The sequence below is a fragment of the Hypanus sabinus genome, chromosome 10 (genome assembly GCF_030144855.1).
Source record: "Hypanus sabinus isolate sHypSab1 chromosome 10, sHypSab1.hap1, whole genome shotgun sequence".
NCBI classification, from domain to species: Eukaryota; Metazoa; Chordata; class Chondrichthyes; order Myliobatiformes; family Dasyatidae; genus Hypanus; species Hypanus sabinus.
Genome location: NC_082715.1, coordinates 49,193,909 through 49,220,949, shown reverse-complemented (window position 1 = coordinate 49,220,949; position 27,041 = coordinate 49,193,909). Strand labels below are relative to the sequence as shown.

Genomic DNA, 27,041 nt, shown 5'->3' with positions numbered 1-27,041 from the left:
GCACTTTGTCCCAGTTATAACCATAGCAACTGCAGCTGAGTTTTCTGTGATGCTGGCATGGCAGAGAAATTGTATTTCCACTGTGTGGCTGATGTGATTTTTTTTAAAATAAAGGACATTGTTATAAGGGTTCACAGAGCCTGATTGTGATTTCTTCTGCTTCATTACCTGTACATAACTAGTTACTATTTACTTCCGTAAACATCTGTGCATAACCACTGTGCTTCTGCTATCACATGCTTCATTGATTTAAACAGATTTGGGTTCAAAATCCACTCCAAAGATACCAGTAATCCATGGAGGGAATGCTATGTTTGTTTTGGAGATGCGGCCTTTTAGCTGATAAATCAAGTTCTTTCCCACTCATTTAAGTGGATGTAAAAGATTGCAAAACTGTATTTTGAAGAGCAGCAATGGAGTTATTTGTTCTCTCAGTCAATGTATTAAAACACGATCTAGTTATGATTATATGAAGTATGTGATTTACATGATAATTGTGTTTTGAACATTCCAACAATGATTTCACTCAAGACATATATACTGTATTCCTCTTTGTGTTATCCTGAGATTGTGAAAGGCACTATACAAAAGCCGGTTGTTCTTATTTCAACAGTGCTACATTAAATTGCCAATTATTAGAAAATATGCTTCAGCTTAATGCCAAAATTGGTTGAAGAACTGAAGTTGGTGCTCTCACTTTTTATTCAGCAGTAAAATGAATGATTACCTGGCTCATTAAAGAAGTAGAGGAATGAACCTCTGGTAGAAAGTAACCAATGGGTGAAAAAAATCACCAAAAATATGACTGCTGGGGGACGTCACGTGATGACATAGGATCGAGACGTGGAAATCCAGCTCTCCCGTAAAAAACCAGTAAAATAACGTTTAAGTGAAGAAAAGTTAGTAAATACTTCTTAAAAACTACTTATAAACTATTTAGGATTGTCTTAAGATATGCCTCCTAAACAGAAACAGAAGAAAACTACTACTTTGAAGACAACACAAGTTGGAAAAGAATCAAGGCCAGTCGCTATGAAAGAGCCTCGGGCTCAACTGCACTTTACCTCTGACAATACAGAACAGGAAACTACGGCAACATCAACCGTTTCCAAAAAAAAGAGCAACAGGAATTGCGCATGCGTGAAGGAAAGGGCATGCGCAAACACAAGCAACCCAAACTACAAATCCCAGCTACGATTGGAACTGAAAGTGAAAGTGAAGATGAGGTGAAATCAGATTCTCTGGATAAATCAGATGAAGATGAAGAGACCAGGAAGAGGTTGGAGGTGATGGAGACATAAGAAAAACTTTAGTGCAAATAATGCATGAATTAAAGCATTAAAAGTAATAAAAAGATATTAAAAATATGAAGATTATGTTTGATAAAATGATGAAAAGACAGGACAAAATGGACAAGAAAATTAAAAACTTGGAAGAAACAATGGGAGACACCATTGATAGAGTGAATAAAATGGAAGATAATATTTCTGCCTGGACATCAAAAAGAAAACAGTTGTTGGAAAAAGTGGATGTGCTTGAAAATTTTAGCAGACAAAACAATATTAAGATTGTTGGACTTAAAGAAGGTATAGAGGGAGAGGATCCAATAAATTTTTTTCAAAAATGGATCCCAGAAATTTTGGAAATGGAAGAAGGAACCCAGTTAATTGAAATTGAAAAGGTTTACCAAGCCTTAAGACCAAGACCTCAAGTCGATCAAAACCCACAATCAATCTTGATAAAATACTTAAAAAGATCCTAAAGGCGGCTGCCCAATGTGCCAGAAAGAGAAACGGGCCATTGATGATAGAAGGGAAAACAGTTCTTTTCTATCCTGATAGAAGTTATGACCTTTTGAATAGAAAGAAGGAATTTAACCCAGCGAAAAAAGTTTTATGGGAAAAAGGCTATAAATTTATATTGCGCCACCCAGCAACCCTGATAATTTTTTTGGATGATGGAAAAAGAAGATTTTTTACTGATTATTGTGATGCAGAAGAATTCGCACAAGAATTCCCAAATATTCGCTAATTACAGTTAAAGATTTAAAAGTGAAATGAATGAAAGATGAAGATAGGGACAGTGAATGGAACTGATGGATGTTTATGGACAGAAGAATATTTAAATATATTCTTAATTATATGATACAGGGGGAAAAGGGTAAAAATTTGAGAAATATTAATCGAGAGTAGTGATATTATATTTTTTCTTCTCTTATATATACTTTTTTATGTTACGGGGAGCTGGGGGATCTTCGGATCGATTGCTACGGGATTCACGTGTGTAATCATAACGATTGCCATGACCCGTACAACGGAGGGGGGTAATGTTGTGTTTTTTTCATTCACAACATTAGTAGGGGGGTATTTTGTTATTTTTTTTCTTTATAATCTATTTTCTTTTATCTTTCTTTGCCTGGACATTTGGGGGGGGCTTATTATAAAGCAAATCAACTTAGATTGATTGCATCTTTTTTTGATAAAGATAAACTGGCATGGATTAGAATAGAACTAGATAAAATAGGAGAAAATATACCAGAAGATTTTATATATAAGTGGGAATCTAAATGGATACGGAAAAAGAAAGAATCTCCTATATTAAAACATTTGATTGATTTATGGAGTAAGATAAATGTTGATGATGAGATAAAGAAATCTTTATTAGCAAAGAGACCTTTAATTCAAAATAAACATTCCTTTTACAATGGATAACCAACTTTTATACAACTGGTTTCAAAAAGGGATTAGATATATAGGAGATTGTTTTGAAGGAGGTATATTAATGTCATTTGATCAATTAAAGAATAAATATAAAATATCAAACAACACTTTTTTATTATTTTCATTTAAGGGCTTATTTAAGAGATAAATTGGGTCAAACAATGTTATTGTTGAAACCTAATGAAATAGAAACTTTAATTCAAAAAGGAAAAATTAAAAAAATTATTTCTTGTATGTATAGTTTGATTCAAAAGCAGGCAATTAAACAAAGATTTCATGTCAAGACAAAAATGGGAAACAGATTTGAATATTAAAATTGAAGAAACAAATTGGTCAAGACTATGTCTTGACAGGATGACAAATACGACAAGTGTCCGGCTAAGACTAGTGCAATATAATTTTTTACATCAATTATATATTACATCTCAAAAAATAAATAAATTAAACCCAAATTTACCTGATCAATGCTTCCGACGTAATCAAAAAATTGGTACTTTTTTACACTCTACTTGGTCTTGTTTTAAAATTCAACCTTTTTGGACAAATTTAAGAGTTTTACTGGAACAAATGAATGGAATACAACTTCCACATAATCCAACATTATTTTTACTAGGCGGTATTGAAGGGATAAAATCGAAATCCAAATTGAATAAATATCAGAAAGAATTCATAAAAATTGCATTGGCAGTAGCCAAAAAGGCTATTGCAGTTACTTGGAAATCGGATTCATACTTAAGTATAGATCGTTGGAAGAATGAAATTTTTAGCTGCATTCCACTTGAAAAAATTGCTTATAATTTAAGAGATAAATATGGAATATTTCTGAAAATTTGGCACTCTTATTTACAAAAGATAGGATTAAATATATAGGTGCTCCGAAGATAAAATTATTGGTTATTTGGAGAAAAAATAAATATACATATTAAAGCTATTATGAACTCCATGGAGCATGTAGGGATCTTCCGATATCCAGGCATTCATTCTTCCTTTCTTTCTTTCTCTTTTCTTTTTTTTTCTATAGGGATATGTTAGGTGGGAGGGGTTAAGGGGAGGGGGAAGGGTTGATAATTTTTTTTCTTTCTGTAACCTATTTGAAAATTCAATAAAAATATTATTAAAATATCACTGCTTCTATTATCCTACAATTATTTAATTTTTAAATGAGCACAGCAGTAATAAAACTTCAATGTAACAGATATACAGTAATTTAATTATTTTACAAAATCATGCTGATCTCAAATTTAGCTGAAATCATAATTTCATACCATAGTGATAGTTTTTGTTTAAACCTTTTTTTTTTGCCAGGTTAACAACTCGGGCTGGTGCTTCAATGCAAAATGGGCATAGTAGTTTGGGTAAGTTTGCTTAATACAACGAAATTAGATAAAACATTTCGAGTTTTAAGTTGTGCCCTTTGCAGAGGAAGAAGAGGAAGTCAGCAAAAACTAATTTCCCACAAGGTTTAAATGTACCTTTGAAGGAGATGTAATTCTACTTAGGTTGATGCTTGTCGATTAAAAGCTTCTTCCCAATGCATTAAATATTTTTTCTGGATTACTTGGTATAGCCTCATGTTTGAAGTTATTTTAAAAAGCAAAAATCTGAAGATGCAGGAAATTGAAATAAGTATAAAATGCTGGAAATAGAAGCAGATCAGACAGCATTTGCTATGATAGAGAGAAGGACAGGTTATGATCTGATGAAATTGTGCTTATTGTTAAATTTTCTTCTACCTTTCCTGCCATTTGTATTCAGCACTCAAATTATGAGCATACAAATTCAAAATGGAAATAGGCCATTTGACCCCTATACACTCTCATCAAAAGTACTCTGCTTCCACTGCTTTATGGAGAAGAGACTAACAATCTTCTGAGAAGAGGAAATAAAACCTTCCAACTGAGATATTCTTATTTGGTATTAGAATTTAACTACAACATGAAAACAAATTTGTGAAGAGGGTTGGTGAACACAGGACTCAAGGTTTTAATATTGTAATATTTGAAAGCATGCTGTATCAGAATAAGAATTAGAATCAGAATGGGTTTATTATCACTGGCATGTGTCATGAAATTTATTAACTTAGCAGCAGCAGTAGCTCAATGCAGTACATAATATAGAAGGGAGAAAAATAATAAATAAATAAGTCAATTACAGTATGCGTATATTGAATAGATTAAAAATAATATATATTAAAAAGTGAGGTAGTGTTCACAGGTTCAATGTCCACTTAGGAATTGGATGGCAAAGGGGAAGAAGCTGTTTGTGAATCGCTGAGTGTGTGCCTTCAGGCTTCTTTATCTCCTACTTGATGGTAACAGTGAGAAAAGAGCATGCCCTGGCTGCTAGGGGTCCTTAATAATGGATGCTTCCTTTCTAAGGCACTGCTCCTTGAAGATGTCCTGGGTACTTTGCAGGCTAGTACCCAAGATGAAGCCCTCTTGCAGCTTCTTTTGGTCCTGTGTAGTAGCCCCCAGCCCCCAATACCAGACAGTGATGCAGCATGTCAGACTGCTCTGCGGTACATCTATAGAAGTTTTTGAGTGTATTTGTTGGCATACCAAATCTCTTCAAACTCCTAATGAACTCCTCCCTTGCCTTTTTTATAACTGCATCGATATTTTGGGAGCAGGTTAGGTCCTCAGAGATATTGACACCCAGGAACTTGAAACTGCTCACTCTCTCCACTTCTGATCCCTCTGTGAGGATTGGTATGTGTTCCTTCGTCTTGTCCTTCCTGAAGTACACAATCAGCTCTTTAGTCTTACTGATGTTGAGTGCAAGATTGTTGCTGCAACACCACTCCACTAGTTGGCATGCCTTGCTCCTGTATGCCTTCTTGTCTCTCATTTGAGATTCTACCAACAATGGTTGTATCATCAGCAAATTTATAGATTATATTTGAGCAATGCCTAGCCACGCAGTCATGGATATAGAGAGAGTAGAGCAGTGGGCTAAGCACACACCCTTGAGGTGCACCAGTGTTGATCATCAGCGAGGAGGAGATGCTATCACCAATCTGCACAGATTGTAGTCTTCTGGTTAGGAACTGGAGGATCCAATTGCAGAGGAACGAGGGATCTTCACAGCTGTAGTTATATTCTCCCTTTCAAAGCGGGCATAGAAGGTGTTGAGTTCATCTGGTAGTGAAGCATCGCTAGCACATGAAACAAGCTAGAAAGATTATAGTGCAGTTAAAATTGGCAGGTAAGACATGACTGAAAGAAGAGGACAGGTGGGAAATAAACAAGGATATATATATGCTAGCAAAACGGTCGGGCATATGGACAGAGGGGGATAAGGTGGCTTTGTTGTTAAATACTGAAATCAGCTACTTGGCAAGAAGTGACATTGGATTGGAAGATTTAGAATCCTTGTGGGTAGAGTTAAGAAACATCAATGGGTAAAAAGACCTTGATATGAGTTATATACAGGCTGATAAAAGAAGCTGAAGACAGCATAAAGTAAATGAGAAGGGTATACAATATTGCAAAAATTAGCAGGGAGTGAGCGGATTGGGAAGCTTTTAAAAATCAACAGCAATAAAAAAAAGTAATAAGGGAAGAATGCATGAAACAGGCAACTAGGCAGTAAGCTAGGCAACTGTGTGTGTGTGTGTATAATATATAAAAACAACTGTACAAAGATATTCTTTCAGATGTACAAAGAGTAAAACAGAAACAAGCGTGGACATCAGAATGCCGGAATAGTAGTAATGGGGAAATGGCAGACATACTGAATTAATATTTCGTATCAGTCGTCACTGTGGAAAACACCAGCAAACTGTCAGATATTTGAGAAGGTCAAGGGGGCAGAATTTGAGTGTAGCTAAAGAGGAGGGGCTTGGGAAGTTGAAAGGTTTAAAAGCAGTTAAGTTACCAGTACTAGACAGACTGCACTCCAGGGTTCTGAAAGGTAGCTGAAGAGATTGTGGAGGCATTTGTAGAAATCTCTCAACAATCACTAAAATCAGAAAAGGGTACAGAGAAGTGGAGAATCACAAATGTCACTTCACTGTTTAAGATGGAAGGAAGGGAAAAGACAGGAAGTTATAGGGCAGTTAGCCTGACTGCAGTGGTTGGTAAAATTTGGGAGTCCATTAATAAAATTGAAGTTTTGAGGTTACTTGTAGGCACATGACAAAATAGGCCGAAAGCAGCATGGTTTCTTTAAATATTTTGGAGTTCTTTGAGGAAATAACAGGCATGATACAGGAGAGTTTTTGGATTTTGTGTTTACATGAATTTTCAGAAGGCCCTTGTAAAGGTGCCACACATGTGGCTGCTAAACAAGGCAAGAGCCTATGGTATTACTTTCAGGGATAGAATATTGGTTGACTGGCAGGAGGCAAAGAGGCAGAATAAAGGGGGGCCTATTCTGGGTTGGGTGCTGATGGACGAGTGGTATTCCACAGGGGACAGTGTTGGGTCTACTACTTTTCAACATTATTTGTTAATGAACTTGATGATGGAATTGTTGGCTTTGTATCTAAGTTTGCTGATGATAGAAATACAGGTGCAGAGACAGATAGTGTTAAGGAAGCAGAAGGTCTGCAGGAGGATTTGGACAGATTAGGAGAATAAATAAAGAACTGGCAGATGGAATACAGTGTATGGAAGTGTATAGTTGTGGATCTAGGGTGAAGGAAAAAAGTTACAGATTATTTTCTAAATGGAGAGTAAGTTCAGCAATCAAAAGTGCAAAGGAGCTTCAAAGCAAGGAAGGCAATTGCAGTGCTGGTATTCATTTCAAGAGGCTTTTTAAATCATTGACCAGACCACATTAGGGTACCATGAGCAGTTTTGGGCCCCATATCTAAAAAGGATGTGCTAGCATTGGAGAGGGTACAGCGGAAGTTCACAAGAATGATCCTGGGAATGGAAGAGTCAACATGTGAGGAGCATTTGATGGCTCTTGGCCTGTACTTGCTGGAATTGATAAGAATGAGGCAGCATCTCATTCAAACCTAGAACATATTGACAGAGTGGACGTGGAGAGGATGTTTTCAATAAAGGGAGAGTCTAGGACTAGTAGAACAGCCTCAGAATAGAAAAATGTCCCTTTAGAACAGAACTGACAAGGAATTACTTTAGCCGGAAGGTCATGTATCCGAGAAATTAATTGCCACAGACAGGTGTGAAGGCCAAGGCATTGGGTACATTTAAAGTGTAGGTTGATAAGTTCTTGATTAGTCAGGGAATCAAGGGTTACAGAGAGAAAGCAGGAGAGTAGGGTTGAGAGATATAGTAAATCAGTCATGATAGAATGATGGATCAGGCCTGATGGGCTGAATGGCCAAATTCTGCTTTAATGTTTATGATTTTGAGGTCTGTTGGACCCATATCTAAGAAAGGATTTACAGGTGTTGGAAAAGTTCCAGAGGAGGATTACAAGAATGATCCTGGTAATGAAAGGGTTAATATTTGAGGACCGTTTGATGGCTCAGGGCTTGTGTTTGCTGGAGTTTAGAAGGATTGAGGGGGATTTCATTGAAACCTACTGAATATTGAATGCCTGGATAGAATGGACATGGAGACAATGTTTCCAGTAGTGGAAGAGACCCAGAGGGCAGCATCTCAGAATAAAAGGATGCTCCTTTAGAACAGAAATGAGGTGGAATTTCTTCAGCTAGATCAGGGGTAGGAGGGGTTTTCTAGCATGCGTTATTCATTAATTTGAGGCAAAGCATAACTAGATGTATTTAAATGGATAATTCCCATATTTCAAGTTTCTTATGGCATTTATCTGACCCACCGTCAGCTCATTAATATGTGATCCGGCCCACAGAGGCAAAAAGGTTGCCGACCCCTGAGCTAGATCATGGGGAATCTCTGCAATTTATTCCCACAGACAGCTGTGAAGTCTAAGTTATTGGGTATATTTAAAGCAGAGTTTGATTAGTTAGAGATTCAGAGGTTACAGGGAGTTGAAAGGAGGATGGAATTGAGAGGGATGAATAAAGTAGTCATGATTGAATGGCAGAGTAGAATCTTATAGCTGAAAGGCCCAATTCTGCTGCTAAGCCTTATGGTCTTTGGTGTCTAAATGGGTATTGCCTTCATTTTAAGCTGTGATTTTCAGTTTTTAGCTTTAGACAATAGACAGTAGGTCCAGGAGTAGGCCATTCGGCCCTTCTAGCCAGCACCACCATTCACTGTGATCATGGCTGATCATACACAATCAGTACCCTGTTCCTGCCCTCTCCCCATATCCCTTGACCCCACTATCTATTAGAGCTCTATCTAACTCTCTCTTGAATGCATCCAGAGACTTGGCTTCCACTTCCTTCTGGGGCAGAGCATTCCACATATCCACCACTCTATAGGTGAAAAAGTTTTTCCGCATCTCTGTTCTAAATGGCCTACCCCTTATTCTTAAACTGTGGCCTCTAGTTCTGGACTCACCCATCAGTGGGAACATGCTTTTTGCCTCCAGCATGTCCAATCCCTTAATAATCTTATATGTTTCAATCAGATCCCCTCTCATCCTTCTGAATTCCAGTGTATACAAGCCCAGTCGCTCCAATCTTTCAACATATGACAGTCCCGCCATTCCGAGAATTAACCTTGTCAACCTACGCTGCACTCCCTCAATAGCAAGAATGTCTTTCCTCAAATTTGGAGACCAAAACTGCACACAATACTCCAGGTGTGGTCTCACCAGGGCCCTGTACAGCTGCAGAAGGACCTCTTTACTCCTATACTCAATTCCTCTTGTTATAAAGGCCAGCATGTCATTAGCTTTCTTCACTGCCTGCTGTCCCTGCATGCTTGCTTTCATTGACTGATGTACACCTAGATCTCGTTGTACTTCCCCTTTTCCTAACTTGACTCCATTTAGATAGTAACCTGCCTTCCTGTTCTTGCCACCAAAGTGGATAACCTCACATTTATCCACATTAAACTGCATCTGCCATACATTTGCCCACTCACCCAACCTGTCCAAGTCACTCTGCATTCTCATAACATCCTCCTGACATTTCACACTGCCACCCAGCTTTGTGTCATCAGCAAATTTGCTAATGTTAATTTTAATCCCTTCATCTAAATCATTAATGTATATTGTAAACAGCTGCGGTCCCAGCACTGAACCTTGCAGTACCCCACTGGTCACAGCCTGCCATTCCGAAAGGGACCCGTTAATCGCTACTCTTTGTTTCCTGTCAGCCAGCCAATTTTCAATCCATGTTAGTACTGTGCCCCCAATACCATGTGCCCTAATTTTGCCCACTAATCTCCTATGTGGGACTTTATCAAAAGCTTTCTGGAAGTCCAGGTACACTACATCCACTGGATCTCCCTTGTCCATTTTCATAGTTACATCCTCAAAAAACTCCAGAAGATTAGTCAAGCATGATTTTCCCTTCATAAATCCATGCTGACTCGGACTGATCCTTCTACTGCTATCCAAATGTGTTGTAATTTCCTATTTTATAATTGACTCCAGCATCTTTCCCACCACTGACGTCAGGCTAACCAGTCTATAATTCCCTGTTTTCTCTCTCCCTCCTTTCTTGAAAAGTGGGACAGCATTAGCCATCCTTCAATCAGCAGGAACTGTTCCTGAATCTATATTGGAATTGGAAAATGATTACCAATGCATCCACAATTTCTAGAGCCACCTCTTTAAGTACCCTGGGATGCAGACCATCAGGTCCCAGGGACATATAAGCCTTCAGACTCAACAGTCTATCCGACACTGTTTCTTGCCTAATATAAATTTCCTTCAGTTCATCCTTTACCCTCGTTCCTTTGGCCACTATTACATCTGGGAGATTGTTTGTGTCTTCCCTAGTGAAGACAGATCCAAAGTACCTGTTCAACTCATCTGTCATTTCCTTGTTCCCCATAATAAATTCACCTGTTTCTGTCTTCAATGGCCCAATTTTGAGGCAATAAGTCTTAAGCTCATCTACTTTATTCCTTTAACCAGGAATCATTCTCTGCCCTTTGACCTAATCCACACTCCTCAGGACCTTGAATGTTTCAATTAATTCTCCTTTCACTCTACTAAACTTCAGCAGAGGCAATTCTTGCCTGTCCATACTTTCTTCATAAGACAAACCTGTTCATTCTAGGTTTTTAGCAGTTAAGTCTTCTCTGAAATCTATCCTCTGAATGAGGATGCCATGACTGTACAGCAGTGGAAAAGTGAAAATGTTTTTCACCAAAAGGCTACAATCTGAAGATAGATATCATTGATGGTAATTTAAATTGTCCAGTTAACCTACCAATTTGCATTAGTTTGGGATGTGAAGGAAACAGAGCTGCCAGACTAAACCCACATAGTCACAAATAGAACGTGTAGGATGCATGTAGTTGGCTCTGGAAGTCAGGACTGAACCTGGGTCACTGGTACTTTGTTGTAGTCGTTACACTAGTTCTTTCTTTCAGATGTGAACAGATCTATTTGTCACAAAAGTTTTGTAGTTTCCACATTTCTTGCAAAATCACAAGAGATGGGATTCAGGTTACTTGAAATTCTTCTAAGCAGAAGTTAGCTAATGTGGTGTGGTTATTGCATTGATGTGGATCATCAAGCACTGCTGGCCCATAGAAGTTTACAACAATAATTGACCTTTAAATTTTGTTTAGGTTTGAGCAGCAGTCTTAACGGTTACTCAACTTAAAAAAAACACTGCAGATTGCAATCTGTCCGTACACTGTTATCACAAAATATTTGTGTCTGTGAGGCCCCTTACTCTGAAGTTTTCTTTTGAAATGTCTGTAATCTCATTTCAGCTGTGATCATGTCTCAATCTTAATTCCCTTATTTGAAAGGCATGTGGTTTCAGAGAGAAGTTAAGCTTAAATCCATAGCTGTTTGGGTGAAACTGAACCAAGCTAATTTTGCATAGTAAAATTTATAAACTGTCATAAATATATAAAGCAAAATGTTAAAATTGTTGATAATCTACTGTTATCCTAACAAGTTCTCAGAAATCCTGGAAGTCGACGTGAATCCCAGGAGGATGGGAGTCATTCTCACATGAATGGTGATTCAGAAGTTAGAAGAAGTGGCCGTGCAAGGAGAAACAAATTTGAAACCCTCAACCAAAGCCTTTTGTTTGATCAACTAGTAAACAGGTAAATCCATTTTGCTGTTTCATGTGAAGTCAAGGGCAGAAATTGCAGGACAGATCACCTCAACCAGTTCCTGCTGTACCTTGCCTTATGATATTGATGTCAATGGAGATTTTTGAATTCCTTGAGAAAATTCCTGTTTAAAATATAGTGGATTAAGTGTGTGTTTAAAACTGTATCTTGCTGCGTCCCTAAATCTATTCTGATTGCTAATCTTGTCACTAATATTTATATCAGGTATAAAGCATTGGCTTGAAACTGATGATTTGTATAAGTAATTCCATTGCAATTACTACTAAAAGCTTAATTTCTTTGTCTTTTTGGCCATTGTTTTATTACATTGGGTATTGGCCAGGGCCAGATAGGATATACCTCAAGTTACCATGGGAAATGAGGCACTGGTGGATTGGAGGATGTCAGTAATTGTTTTGTTGTTCGAAAATGGTACTATGGACAGTCCTGGATATTATAGACTAATGAATCTGATGTCAGTGGTGGGTAAACAATTGGAGAGCACTCTTGGGAATTGTATTTATGGGCATTTGGAGAAGCATAGCCTTATTAGAGATAGTCCGCATGGCCTCACAGCTTAGTTGTGTTTTGCAAAGAGGTGTTAAAAGAATTTGATGTAGGTAAAGCGGTGAATGTGCTGGATGTAGATTTTGGTAAGGTATTTGACAGGATTCCCCATTATAGACTCATCCAGAAAGTCATGGGGTATTGGATCTGTGGATAACTGGCTGCATGGTTTTAGAATTGGCTTGCCTTTAGAAGGCAGGGAAGTGTACTGGATAGGGTATATTCTCACTGAGGGCCATGACTAGTGGTGTTCAGAAGGAATTTTACATTGTGATTTTTATAATTGACTTGGATGAGGAAGTGGAGGGCTGGTATGTTAAGTGTGCAAATGACAAAGGTTGGAGGTGCTGTGAACAGTGGCGAAGGTTCTTGTAGGTAACAATGGGATATAAACAGGATGCAGTGTTGGGTAGTTCAATCATGGAAAGTGTGAAGTGATACACTTTTGAAGATGGAATGCAAGGTTAATAGCAGGATTCTTAGTGAGGAGAACAGAGAGGTTGTGGGATGTATGTCCATACTGCTGGACAAATTGATAGAGTGGTTCAGAAGACATGGTCTGCTGGCTCTCATTAGTCAGGTGATTGAGTTCAAGAACTTGAAGTAATGTTGCAGCTCTTTAAAAACTCTGGTTAGACCACAGGTAAGAGTATTGTGTTCAATTCTGGTCACATAATAGGATGTAGAAACGAGGATGGAAAGGAGATTTAGCAAGCTGCTGCCTGGATTAGAGAACATCTCTTAAGATAAAAATTTGAACAAGCTCGTTTTTTTTCCTCTGTGGAACAACGAAGGATGAGAGGTGATGATAAGAATGTATAAGATTATGAGAGGCATAAATAGAGCAGACAGCCAGCACATTTCTTCCAGGGTGGCAATGGTTAATAACAGAGAGCAACTGTTAAGGTAGGAGTCAAAGATGGCTTTTTTACACAAGTGATAGGTGTCTGGTATGTACTAGGGGTGGTGGGGTTATAGAGACTGATACAATAGGACCATTTAAGGACTCTTATGAAAAAAAAAAGTGTGCTATTTGAAGAGGTTGGCACAGTACCATGGATCAAAGGGGCCTGTATTGTGGTGTGCTATTCTTGTTTGTTCTACTGCCTCTTTACTTTGTTTTTTAATTTATAAATGATGTGATGTCAATTTCAGATCTTGTTAACTTCAAATCTCAACCAATATGTACCTCCATACAAGAAAATTTGGCTCATTGAACTTTGTGGGTTTCTTTTCATGGTATCATTTGGCCAAATCCCAGACTGGTTGTGATAATTGTGTCCATAATAAAAATGCATTTCAAAATCATGAATTATTGTTTAATTGTATATTCCATTGATCTAGTACTGCTGAGGCTGTTCTGCAAGAAATGGACAACATCACAAGTAACATAAGGCAAAACAGAAGGCCTGGAGAAGTGGAGCGTCTCAGAATGTGGACAGATACAGAGTTTGTGAGTATTGTTCTTCCTGATTTAGGACTGATCAATCTGAAGGTATTCTTCACTACCAAGATGTACAAGCATCATTTTGCTAGTTTATTGTCTTTGAATAGCTAAAACAGATGAGAGCAAAATGGAGATTGTTTTATGCCTTTAAATGTAACTCCCTAGGTATGCATGTACTGCTTGAAACTGATTTGTTGTTCTTCTTAAGTTACAAGACAGTTAAATTTCAGACAGCATATTTCTAACACACAAAATGCTGGAGGAACTCAGTAAGCCACGCAACATTCATGGCATAAAGTAAACAGTTGACGTTTTGAGCTGAGACCCTTCAACTTTATATCAGTGATTTAGATGATGAAATAGATGGCTTTGCTTCCAAGTTTGTTGATGATACAAAGATTGGTGGAGAGGTAGGTAGTATTGAGGAAACAGGTAGACTGCAAAAGGACTTTGACAGATTAGGAGAATGGCAAGAAAGTGCCAAATGAAATACAGTGTTGGGAAATGCATGGTCATGCCTTTGATAGTAAAAATAAATTTGCAGACTATTTTCTAAACGGGGAGAAAAACCAAAAATCTGATAGGGTCTTGATTGGCCACGGCATCGAAGGTTAAGGGTGAAGGCTGGGGAATGGGGCTGAGGAGGGGAAGTATGATCAGCCATGATTGAATGGCAGAGCAGACTTGATGGGCCAAATGGCCTATTTCTGCTCCTATGTCTTATGGTCTTGTAATGATTTACTCTCCTTGTAAAGTATTACCTGTTTAGTATATAAATATTCTAAAGCATGATACTTGAAGAGTACAATATTTTAAGATATGAAGTTATTTCATTTTTTATTAGTTTTTTATACATTTTCTACATCGCTACAGATAAAAAAAACCAGATCAAAATGAAGATTGATACAGTGCGAAAATAAGCATACAATAATAATATGATACAAAAAAAGTTAATTGAGAAAACACCCAAATTGAAGACATGCAAAATTAGTATCCTCCCCAAGCCCCACAGCAAAAAAAAAACTCCAGACCAACCATAACACTATATAGATATTATAAATCGGGACAATCAAACCCCCAAAACTGTAAATACACTTAGCAACAGAAGATATTAATGCCTACTACTAAAAAAGAAGGAGTTGCAAGCAAGGGACCGAAAAAACACCTCAGTTAAGAGGAAGGTTATGAAAGTACTCAATAAAAGGTCCCCAGACCTTATGGAACTTTAAATCTGAATTAAGAACTGAATAATGAATTTTTTCAAGGTCTAAGCAGGCCATAATATCGTTAAGCCATTGAGCATGCGTGAGCGGGGCAACATCTCTCCATCTCAGGAGGATTAAACGTCTAGCCAGGAGAGAGGCAAAGGATAATATTCGGCATTTGGTCGGACTCAGACGTAAATCTGTCTCGCCCCAGAAACCGAACAAAGCAATTAGGGGGTTTGGTTCTAGGTGCTGATTCAGAATATACGATAACGTAGTGAAGACATCTTTCCAAAATTTCTCCATGCTAGGACAGAACCAGTACATATGAATGAGAGAGGCCTCGCCCCTCTTGCATTTATCACAAAGCGGACTAATGTCAGGGTAGAATCGAGATAGTTTAGATTTAGACATATGAGCTCTATGAACAATCTTAAACTGTAAAAGGCAATGGCGAGCACAAAGAGAGGTTGAATTAACCGATTTGAGAATCGAGTCCCAAGTCACATCAGATAAGGAGGTATTTAAATCATGCTCCCATGCCATTTTAATTTTATCCACAGGGACACGTCGTAAGACTGCTAATTTATAACGAATAAATGATATTAAACTTTTACCTAGTGGATTAATAGAAAGAAATAAGTCCATAACATTTTTCTCAGGCATTTCAGGGAAGTTCGGAATTAAAGGATTAATAAAGTGTCTAATTTGGAAATATCTAAAAAAGTGAGCATTGGGCAGATTGAACAGCAGAGAGCTATTGAAAAGAAGTGAAGTGATTATCAATAAAAAGATCTTTAAAATGTCTAATGCCCTTCCTATACCAATCATGGAATGCTGAGTCATACGTAGTAGGTAAAAAAAGGTGATTATGTAAGATAGGGCTAGAAAAGGAAAAACCATGGAAACCATAAGATAACCATAAGAGGGAGATTGAAAATTTGGTTAGTGGTGTAATGTCAACAATCTCTCATTTAATGTCAATAAGACCAAGGAACTGATTGTAGACTTCAAGAGAGGGAAACCAGAGGTCCATTGAGCCAGTGCTTATTGGAGGATCAGTGATGAAGAGGGTCAGTAACTTTTAAATTCCTGGGTGTCACTATCCCAGAGGACCTGTCCTCGACCCATCATATAAATATAATTACAAAAAGAAGCATGAAATTCTCTCTACTTCCTCAGGAGTCTGCAGACTTCTTGCAGCCTTTTCTGTGCAAGGTTTGGAAAATTTGTTTTGGAGAAGTATTGTACCATATAGGTCTATATGGTACCATATATGTGTAATATGGGACTATTTTATGTTGTAGTAACATGTTATTGAGCATGCGCTATTGGGCGTGTATTGATCTGTATATACGTGTTCAGTTCGGGTTCCGCAAGTAAAAACCCTTGTTAACTTAGCTCCAGTCTCTAGTGTTTTTATTTATAGTTTTGCTGTGTAACTGGTCACATATACCACAAATTGGTGACAAGGTTAATGAACCTACATCATATCGGAACACCGTGTTTTAATTGATAACTACAATCGGAAGGAACCGCGAATTCAGCCGCAGTCGGGTATGTTGGGATACCGAAAGACACAGTCGGAACCGCGGCGTGTCCAGGTGAGACCACAGCTGGCGCTGAACCCCAGGGCTGAGGGTCTGCCTGTCTCAGAAGGGAGATTTCTTAAAAAAAAGGGAGCGAGAGTCAAAAAGAAAACAAGGGACTGTGGTTAAATTAACAAGGGATCCTGGCGAAATTCACATAAGAAGGATAAATTAACGCAACAAAGATGGTGTTAATTGGAACCATTACAGCATTTGATAGTGTCATTGAAGACTGGGCATCATACATGGAGAAGGTGGAGTTATATTGTGATGCTGATGATATTGGTGATGAAAAGAAATCCCACTTACTACTCAGCTTTATGGGCGTGAACACATATGGCCCACTACGAGCTAGTTAACCCCTGAAAAGCCAGCTAACAAAATATTCAAGTAAATAGTAGACAGCCTCCAACAGCATTTAAACCCCAAGCCACTGATCATTACCGAAAAATTTAAATTTTACAATCGGAGCCAGAGCAAATACGAAAGCACTTCTGAATATTGCGCTGAATTGCACAAGTTATCAGAACATTGTCAATTTGGAGCAGATCTATCAGACGCATTGAGGGACAGGTTAGTGTGTGGCATGTACTGTGAAACCACCCAGAAGAAGCTCCTATGTGAAAAAGACCTTACATTCGAGAAGGCAATAAACATCTCAGTATCATTCACTAGCTGCTTCAGAGATACAACAAAAATCTCTGGAATATGCTACGAATAAAATGTCACTGCGCAAAAATGAAGGAAAGAAATGTTACCGTTGTGGAAACAGGTCACATGACCCTGATGGTTGTTGGTTTAAAGATAAAGAATGCTGAAACTGGCAAACAGAGTCACGCTGTCGGAGTATGCAAAATTAAACAGTAGGAAAAGGGCAAAATACAGAGAAACAAGAAACCCCAGAAAAGAAAAAACAATGTGCACAAAATGAAAGAAAGCAATTCTGATGAAAGTGACTCAGACAAAAGTGAATTGTCTTGTCCCCCACTTCACAGTGTGCAAGAGAAAGATGATTGAAGAGTAATATGGATCACTCCACAAGTGGCAGGTGTGAGACTGAAAATGGAGTTGGACACAGGCTCAGCTTTAACAGTGATCTCTGTACATGACTACAAACGACTGTTTTCTCACATACCTCTGAAACAAACTAAACTACAGTCGGCCCTCTTTATCCACGGGGGATTGGTTCCGCGACCCCCGTGGATACCAAAAGATGCGGGTGCTCAAGTCCCTTATTTATCCTGTCTCAGTGCAGTGGTCTTTAGGACCCAGCAGAACCCCAGACTTTATTTTAATTTGTCTCAGTGTGGTGGACGTTAGGACCTGGCGTCGCAGCTTGAATCTGCAGTGTTTCTGTTCACGAAAGATCATGATTGAAAATAAGGTGGAAGTGATAAAGTGATCGGAAAGAGGTGAAACGACATCAGTCATTGGAAAAGCGTTAGGCTACAGTTGATCAATGATCGGAACAGTTTTAATGGAGCATGTGAAAGGCCCTGCCCCGATTAAAGCTACAATTATTACTAAGCAACGCAGTGGTTTAATTATTGAAATATGTATGTTTCTTAAGTGTTTTATATGCCTAGAAAGGTAAGATATGTCCTATATGTTAAGACAAACGTTTGACGAACTGATGCTAAATAATTCCGATGTACCTGTTCTGACTTCAAATCCAACTTAAAGACGGACTCGGGAATGGAAATTATTTATAACCCGGGGACTGCTGTACTTTTAAGTCACTTCTAGATTACCTAAGACAATGTAAATGCTGTGTAAATAGTTGTTATACTGGATTGTTTAGGGAATAATGACAAGAAAAAAATAGTCTGTACATGCTCAAACAACGAGTGCTGGAGAGAGAAGTTCCGGGTCTTCCCGAACTGCGGTTGGTTGAATCCATGCATGCAGAATCCGCGGATAAGGAAGGCAGACTGCACTGCTGAAAGACTTACATAGGACAGAAAGTGCGTCACAAAGGTAAACTTAAAGTGACTGTGACCCACGGGGGACAAATCACAGCAGCTGAACGTCTATGTACTGGAAAATGGAGGACCACCGTTGCTGGGACGTGAATGGCTCCGGAAAATCCAGTTGGATTGGCACACCATCAAGGCACTAGATGTGTCAACAAAGGCAGACAGTTTGGTGAGGAAGATGTCCGCAGCTCTCCTCTCACCCATTGTCGACTATTACAGTGACGACGAGGAGCTGGACATTGTCGACAGGGAGACAGATATTGCCAATAAGCAGGATGATGAAGACTACCTGGAAATAAAAGGCAAATGTCCCAGGAGAAATTGACATCTCTCAAAAGACAGCTAGCTACAGCAGTTACAGGAAGGCACTTTGCAGGAGTATCAGAAAAGGATGACGAAACTAGATCAACAATACATGCAAGAAATATGAAATGCAGAGCTTTTCCTGCATCCGGAGACAGAAAAAGTGGAAAGGTATTGTATTAGACAGAAGAAAGAAATGAGGGGAACGCGGGAGGCCCCACTTCAGACTTGCCTGTACCGCAACCACCTCATGCAGCCTGTCAACACAAGGAGTGAGGCTGAGACGGAGCAGCAATCTGACAGCTGCAGCAGCAACAGCCAGACAAATCCAAATTGCCCAGGGAGAAGAAAGTCATTGCAACAAAGGTTCTTGGAACAGTAAAGTGGTTGAATGTACAAAATGGATATGGATTCATCAACAGGATTGATGTAAAGGAAGATGTGTTTGTATATCAGACTGCTATAAAAAAGAATAACCCACGGAAATACCTCCGTAGTGTTGGAGACGGTGAAACTGTGGAGTTCAACGTAGTGGAAGGCGAAAAGGGTGCAGAAGCGGCAAACGTAACTGGTCCCGGAGGAGTTGCAGGCCAAGGAAGCCGATATGTTACAGACAGAAATCGTTATCGTCGATGCAACCCTCGCCATTGAGGTCCACCACGTAATTACCAATAGAACATTGAAGGTGGAGAGAAAGGAGATGGAGCAGAGTCAGCAACAGATGGAGAAAACCAAGATTATCAAAATCTTTTTTCAAATCTTTTTATTATTATTATTATTATTCAAAAATAGCACAAGTACAGCGGTAACAACACTTTACAATGCCTCAAAAAGGAAGAAATTATTTTAAAGATTGGAAACTTCTGTGAATAAAAAACCCTACTAAGCAAGAAAAGTGAGAAAAAAAAAGAAACCCATTGGAGGTACAACCCCGGAGCCATGCGTCATACAGAAAGCTTCTAAAAATAAACATCAAACTGCCAACAGGAAAAAAAGATATTTCAAAAAAAAATTATATTTAGATTGTGGAGGAAATCTATCAGTTAACTGAAATGATAATAACAAGCAAATGAGCCTCATCCCTTCTCAAAATCAAATAAAAGTTCAAAGGCTCGACTTCTATTTTGCTCCAAACTAAAACACAGCATCACTTGAGAGAACCATTGTAACAAAGTAGGAGTTGATATATCCTTCCATTTCAACAAGATGGCCCTTTTAGCTATCAATGTAACAAACGCAATAACATGTTGGTGAGACACAGAAATACCGTGGATATTTTGAGGAATTATTCCAAAAAGCACAGTCAATTTATTAGGTTGTAAGTTGATTCTGAATGCTTTACAAATTGTCGAAAAGACTGACTTCCAAAACTGTTTTAATATAGAACATGACCAGAACATATGTGTCAGTGTAGCTATCTCAGTTTTACATCTATCACAACACTTGTCAACATTGGGAAATATTTTAGAAAGTCTCTCCTTCGTCAAATGGTAACGATGTACAATTTTAAATTGAATCAGTGAATGACTAGCACAGATCGAAGTAGAGTTAACCAGCTTCAGAATCCGTGTCCAATCCTCCCATATAAAAGTCAAATTGAGTTCCTTCTCCCAATCCTGTTTAATCTTAAGTAATGGATGCTTATCCAATTGTAATAACAAATTATAAATTCTTCCACTAGAACCTTTCATCGAGGGGTTCATATTCATAATAGTATCTAACAAGTTAGCCTCCAATATGTAGGGAAAATTACTTAAATATTTTTGTAAAAAATGTCCAACTTGAAGATATTGTAAGAAGTGTGAATAAGAGAGAGAATACTTATTGATTAATTGTTCAAAAGACATCAATCTGTCTTCGTTAAATAAATCCAAAAATGAATTAATACCTTTATTTTTCCAAAGTAAAAAAATTGGATCACTCCAAGAAGGTTTAAAAAAGTAATTACGATAAATTAAACTAGAAAGTTTAAATTTTTTAAGATTAAAAATATTGCGGAACTGGAACCAAATTTGTAAAGAGTGCTTAACCCCAAGATATAGGTTTAAATTAGCAACTTTAGCTAATTGTATAAGTAGAGCATCTCCTAATAACGAAGTTAAATAAAACTGTTTCACTGCTCTCAGTTCCCAAAATACTCTCCAACTGATTGGCCAATATCTTTGAGAGAATCTTAGCATCAACATTCAATAATTAGATTGGTCTGTATGAGGCACAATCAGTAGGATCTTTATCCTTTTTGAGAATTAAAGAAATAGAAGCTTCATAAAAAGTAGAGGGTAAATCACTTTTCATTAAAGAATCTTTAAACATCTTCAACGTATATGGAGAAAGCAATTTTCCATTTTTTAAATAAAATTCTACAGGATAACCATCAAGTCCCGGGGCCTTACCAGATTGCATTGAAAAAATAGCTTTATGAATTTCGGATTCAGTAATTTAGGCATCAAGAGTTTTTTGATCCTCAGCAGAAATTTTAGGAAAAGCAATCTTTCGTAAAAAAAAAGAAGCATTCATTTCAGAAGAGTCTACTGGACATAGAGATTTATAAAGTTCAGTATAAAAATCTTGAAAAATCTTATTAATTTCTTCATATTCCCGACTACAAATTTTCAAAATTTGCCTTTTGGCTCCAGCGGATTTTAATTGAGATGCAGGTAGTATATTATTTTTATCTCCAAACATATAAAATTGGCTCTTTAACTTAAGTAGATAATATTCAATTGGATGAGTTAATAATAGGTTATATTGTGATTGAAGTTCCACCCTTTTTTTAAATAAGTCAATATTAGGGGAAATCACATAGATGTTATTTAAATCTTTAATTTGTTTTGAGATTTTATCTAATTCTGCTTTAGTCTGTTTTTTTAAGTTTAGCTGAATAAGAAATAATCTGACCATGTAAAAATGCTTTGAATGTATTCCATATAATTAATTTAGACATACCTCCTATGTTATTAAAAAGAAAAAAATTCTTTTATCTGACTTTCAATAAAACTGATAAAGTCAGAGTTTTGCAATAAAATCTGAGACATGCGCCATGGTGGACAGGCAAAAATGACATCAAATTCAAAGGACAAACTCAAAGGTGCAGGATCAGATATAACAATAACGTCACATTCAGTTTTTAACATTAGGCAAAAGGCTGGGATCAATTATAACCAGTCCTTGAATATTTTTTATAAACATGTGAAAAAAAGGAATATTCTCTGTTATCAGGGTGTAAGTGCCTCCATAATTCGATCAACCCAAAATTGGTCAAAAAGGAGTTAATAACAGACGCAGAATGATTTGGAAGTCGCTGATTAGTTGAGCTCTTGTCAATCATAGGATTTAAACAACAGTTAAAATCCCCACCCATGATCAACATATATTCATTTAAATCTGGCAATAAAGCAAATACTTTTTTAAGAAAAGAAGGATCAGCTAAATTAGAACCATACAAATTAACCAAAACAACCTTTCTATTACAAATCACTCCTTTAACAATTAAAAATCTACCGTTAGAATCTGATTCAATATCCTCTTGAGTAAATATATTAGATTTAATAAAGATAGATACGCCCTTAGTTTTGCTCTGAGAAGTAGCTTGGAGCTGTATTCCATTCCACCAGCGAAAAAATCTATTTTGATTTCCCACCCTGAGCAAAAATTATATCAGATTGGAATCGATTAATAATTTTAAGTCTTTTTCATTTAATAGGACGATTCCAATCACGTACATTCCAACTTATTACCGTAAATTCCGGACTATAAGCCGCTACTTTTTTCCCATGCTTTGAACACTGCGGCCTATACTACGGTGCGGCTAATGCATGTTTTTTTCTCATGCCGCCAAAAACATTTTGCCTCGTAACAGTAGACCAATAAAATTGATGAGTAGTTCACAGAGGTCCAATGAAATTATACGATAAATCAAGCACACTTTCACAATTATTGTAAATCAGTCATTTGTATTCACCCTCGTCAACATGGAAAACACTCGAAGAAAAGCATATGATGCAGCTTTTAAGTTAAAGGCGATCAATCTGGCGGTTGAAGAAGGAAATCGAGCTGCTGCACATAATCTTAGCATAAATAAATCGATGTTGAGACGGTGGAGACGCCAGCGTGTAGAACTGAGTCAATGCAAAAAGACGACAAAAGCTTTCAGAGGTAATCATAGCAGATGGCCCGAACTTGAAAACTTTCTTGAAGACTGGGTTAACACACAGAGAGCAGGCGGCCACGGTGTTTCCACCGTGCAGATCAGACTGAAGGCTAAAGCAATCGCCACCAAAATGAAAATCGAAGATTTTAGAGGTGGGCCATTGTGGTGTTTTAGATTTATGAGACGAAAAGGCCTGTCCGTCAGGGTACACACGACTCTGTCAGCAGCTCCCTCCCGACCACGAGGAAAAACTTGTTAACTTCCGCACATTCACTCAAACAAAGATATCGGAGAATTCCATCGGGCCAGATGATATCATAAATATGGATGAAGTACCTTTGACGTTTGACCTGCCTCTCACTCGGACTGTTAATAAAAAAGGTGACTCGTCCATCACACTGAAAACAAGTGGCCATGAGAGAACGCATTTTACTTGTGTTCTGACCTGCACAGCATCCAGACTAAAGCTTCCACCGATGGTGATTTTTTAAGCGGCTGACAATGAAAGTTCAGTGAAAGCTGCCATCAAGAGTACAAGCTCAATTCCAGTTGTGATTCCTGGGGGCACCACGAAGTATTTGCAGCCACTGGACATCAGCGTGAACCGGGCATTTAACGTGGCACTGCGCGTTGAGTGGGAGGCTTGGATGACGAGCGACGAGAAATCCTTTACCAAAACAGGACGCATGCGAAGAGCATCTTTAACTCAAGTCTGCCAGTGGATCCTAAATGCGTGGAGCCGTGTCACAACATCCACCATCACCAGCGGGTTTCGAAAGGCTGGACTGCTGCGTGATGAAGAGGACTGCGTGCGCTCAAATGAGAGCGACAACGAAGAGTCTGAAGTGAGTGACGAGATCCTGAGGTTTTATTCAATTCGGACACTGAAGAAGAGGACTTTGATGGTTTTAGTGCGCAGGAGGAAGATGAAGAAGGCGATCAATAACTTTTCCTGGTAGGCTACAGTATATATATTTTTTTTACCAGTCGTTAGGAGATATTGGAATGTTGTTCATGCAATGTTCAGTAAAAAAGTATACGCAACGTAATTTGTGTGTTACCGATACGTATGTATATTTAAAAGTAGCTGTGTTACAGGCACTGTTCGAAAAAAAGCATTTGCAATATATATTTGTTTATGTTATCATACGGATTTAATTAAAAGTTAAAAAATCCTCACGTGTAATATCTTTCTGTGTAAATATCTCATATTACAACGTGGGACACCTGCGGCTTAAAATCCGGTGCGGCTTGTACAAGTACAAAATTGATTTTCTTTCTAAAATTAGAGCGTGCGGCTTTTAATCAGGTGCACTCTGTAGTCCGGAATCTACGGTACGTTAATCCGTTTAACTGCCATACTATAATTTTATTCCAATTTACTTTATACAGACGCAGAACACATACCAATATGGGATTATCAAAGATGGCATTGATGAAGAATACAACCATATAGAAAACACGCATGCTCCAAAACCACCCAATGGGGAAAAAACTCCTAACTCTAAACCCACCCACCCTCCCAAAAGCCGGAAACAAAAAAGCCATCGAACTAAGATAGATATGAAGCCATGGGCCGCTCTGTCGGTCTTGTCTCTCTCTCCTCCTAGCCAGTACACAAAACAAAATAAACTGACCTTGCAAGAATGACAGTAACGTCTCAACAAAGGAGAGTGTTTACATTCCGTCATGTATTAAACAGAAAAAGAACCAAAATAATATAATCTCTTAGAGAGATAAACCAACACCATCTTAAGTTTAGCTTTAAATCCCTAAGAAAATTTTAAATTCGGTTATAGGGCGCTATAATAAAACTGATTAAAAAAAAAAGGTTGTAAGTGAATTAGGTTGAACATCCACATCTGTAACTTTATATTCCAAACACAACCCTCCAAAAATTGTTTAAGCTTACACATGACCAAAACATATGAGTTAGAGTAGCCACTTCTGCATTACATCTGTCACAAATAGGGCTTATATTGGGAAAAATATGCGCCAATTTATCTTTGGACATGTGGGCCCTGTGTACTATCTTAAACTGAATTAAGATATGGCGTGCGCAGATTGATGAATTATTGACTAGATAATAAATTTTACTCCATTGATTGTCTGAAAGTGAGTGTTGAAGTTCTACTTCCCAGATGTGTTGAACTCTATCATTAGGAGACATGCGAGCATTCATTAACTGTTTATAAATGATAGCTATTAATCATTTTTGAAAAGGTTTAAGCTGAAAAATAGCATAAGCCAAATTTAAAGAGCCGGCCAAGGGGTAATTCGGTAAAAAAAAAATCACCTAAAAATTCCTAACCTGTAAATATCTGAAAAAAAATGTGTATTAGAGATATTTATCCATTAACTGTGAAAAAGACGTTAAACAGTCCTGTAAAAACAAATCTAAAAAAGTTTTTATTCCCTTCATTTTCCATGTTTAAAAAGCCTTATCCAAAGTTGATGGTTTAAAAAAGAAATCTAAATAAATATTACTAGAAAGTAGAAAATCATTTAATTAAAAAAATCTACGAAACTAAAACCAAATTTTTAGAGTATGTTTAACAGTAGGGTTGAGAGCTTGTCTACCTATTCTGGAGAGCGAAAACGTAAGAAGAGCTCCAAATAAAGAAGCTAATGAAAACCCCATTACTGAATTTTCCTTCACCTGTAACCATGAAGGGCGATCTTGGTCATCTATATCATAATTCCAAAAGGGTAATATAATGAATATTAATTGTCCAATAATAAAATCTAAAGTTTGGTTAGGCCAGTTCTCCATCTTTTTTTTTGGTTTTTGCAATAAGAGTTTATTCACTGTAGAGCTTTTGTTATTCCAAACGTAAGACAAAATCAGAGAATCTATTTTATTAAAAAATGTTTTTGGAACAGAAGAGGGAACTGCTTGAAATATATATAAAAACTTCGGTAGAATAACCATTTTTATAGCATTTATTTGACCTATCAATGACATCAACATAGGTGACCATTTAGAAAGCGCCTGTTGAGTATATTCAACTAAAGGGGAGAAATTATACTTATATAGGTCACTTACAGCAATTTTTGGGATTATTCCAGAGGAAGCAAGCAAAGTGTTTGCTTCCGCTCAACATATGTTAGCCTTTTCAACTTTCCTGGCTAGGAGAGCTATTTTGCTACACTGGAAAGAATCTAACCCACCTACTGTTTTTTATTGGTTCTCCTCCATTATGTCATGTCTAAGCTTAGAGAAAATTAGAAGTCGGACATTTGATACATCCTTTAATTTTGAACAAGTCTGGCAGCCTTTATTCAATATTTTCACGATTTAATTTATTTTAAATTTATTTATTTTTCTTTACTCTTTTTGGAAAATCCTTATCTGTGAAGGCTCAGAGATGACTGGAAGGATGTTTTTTTCTCTCTCTCTCTTTTTTAAATTCTATCCTCAATTGGACTGCCCAATCTTTCTTTTTCTTTCGTCTTAGTTAGTTAGTGGGTTTTTTTTTCCCTTTATCAAATAAAATTTCCAGTCTTTTTTTTTATGATTGCTATGAGGAGTTGTTTTTTTTTGAGCATTGTATATATAACAGCGTAACATTTTACCAATCTGATTTTGATATTATATATTCTCTGTTTTTTATTGCTGTTTATATGTCTTTTATATTATGTTTGCTAAACTCCTCTGATTTGTATTTTCTTTATTTGAAAATCAATAAAAAGATTGAAAAATGAAAAAAGGTTAATAGTATATTTAACTGAACTAAATTTACGAAAATATTAATTAGTAATATCATAGTAACTAAACCCAGATAAATATATGTAAAAAGAAACCCTATTAGTAGGAAAAAAAACTACCAGCTAGTAAGTTAAGAAACAACAAAAAAAATCAAACCAAATATTAGATAAAAGGAACAAATCCTTTTATCCTCTTTTCTCAGTCAAATATGTAATTAACTATTTAAACAGTCAAATTTGAACCGTAAATCTTCTTTCCAAAAAAAATCCAATAGGATGTAATG

At 37.3% G+C, this 27,041-nt stretch overlaps 1 protein-coding gene across 2 annotated transcripts in view; it reads left to right on the top strand.

Moving 5' to 3' along the window:
- atad2b (ATPase family AAA domain containing 2B) overlaps nucleotides 1-27,041 on the top strand; it is a 208,399-nt gene that overhangs the window by 92,291 nt on the left and 89,067 nt on the right. For both annotated transcript variants that reach the window (XM_059981809.1, XM_059981808.1), the window contains exons 3-5: nucleotides 4,026-4,075; nucleotides 11,650-11,803; nucleotides 13,724-13,832. In XM_059981809.1, the coding sequence (XP_059837792.1) occupies nucleotides 4,026-4,075; nucleotides 11,650-11,803; nucleotides 13,724-13,832 (313 nt within the window). The remainder of the gene's footprint in view (nucleotides 1-4,025; nucleotides 4,076-11,649; nucleotides 11,804-13,723; nucleotides 13,833-27,041) is intronic.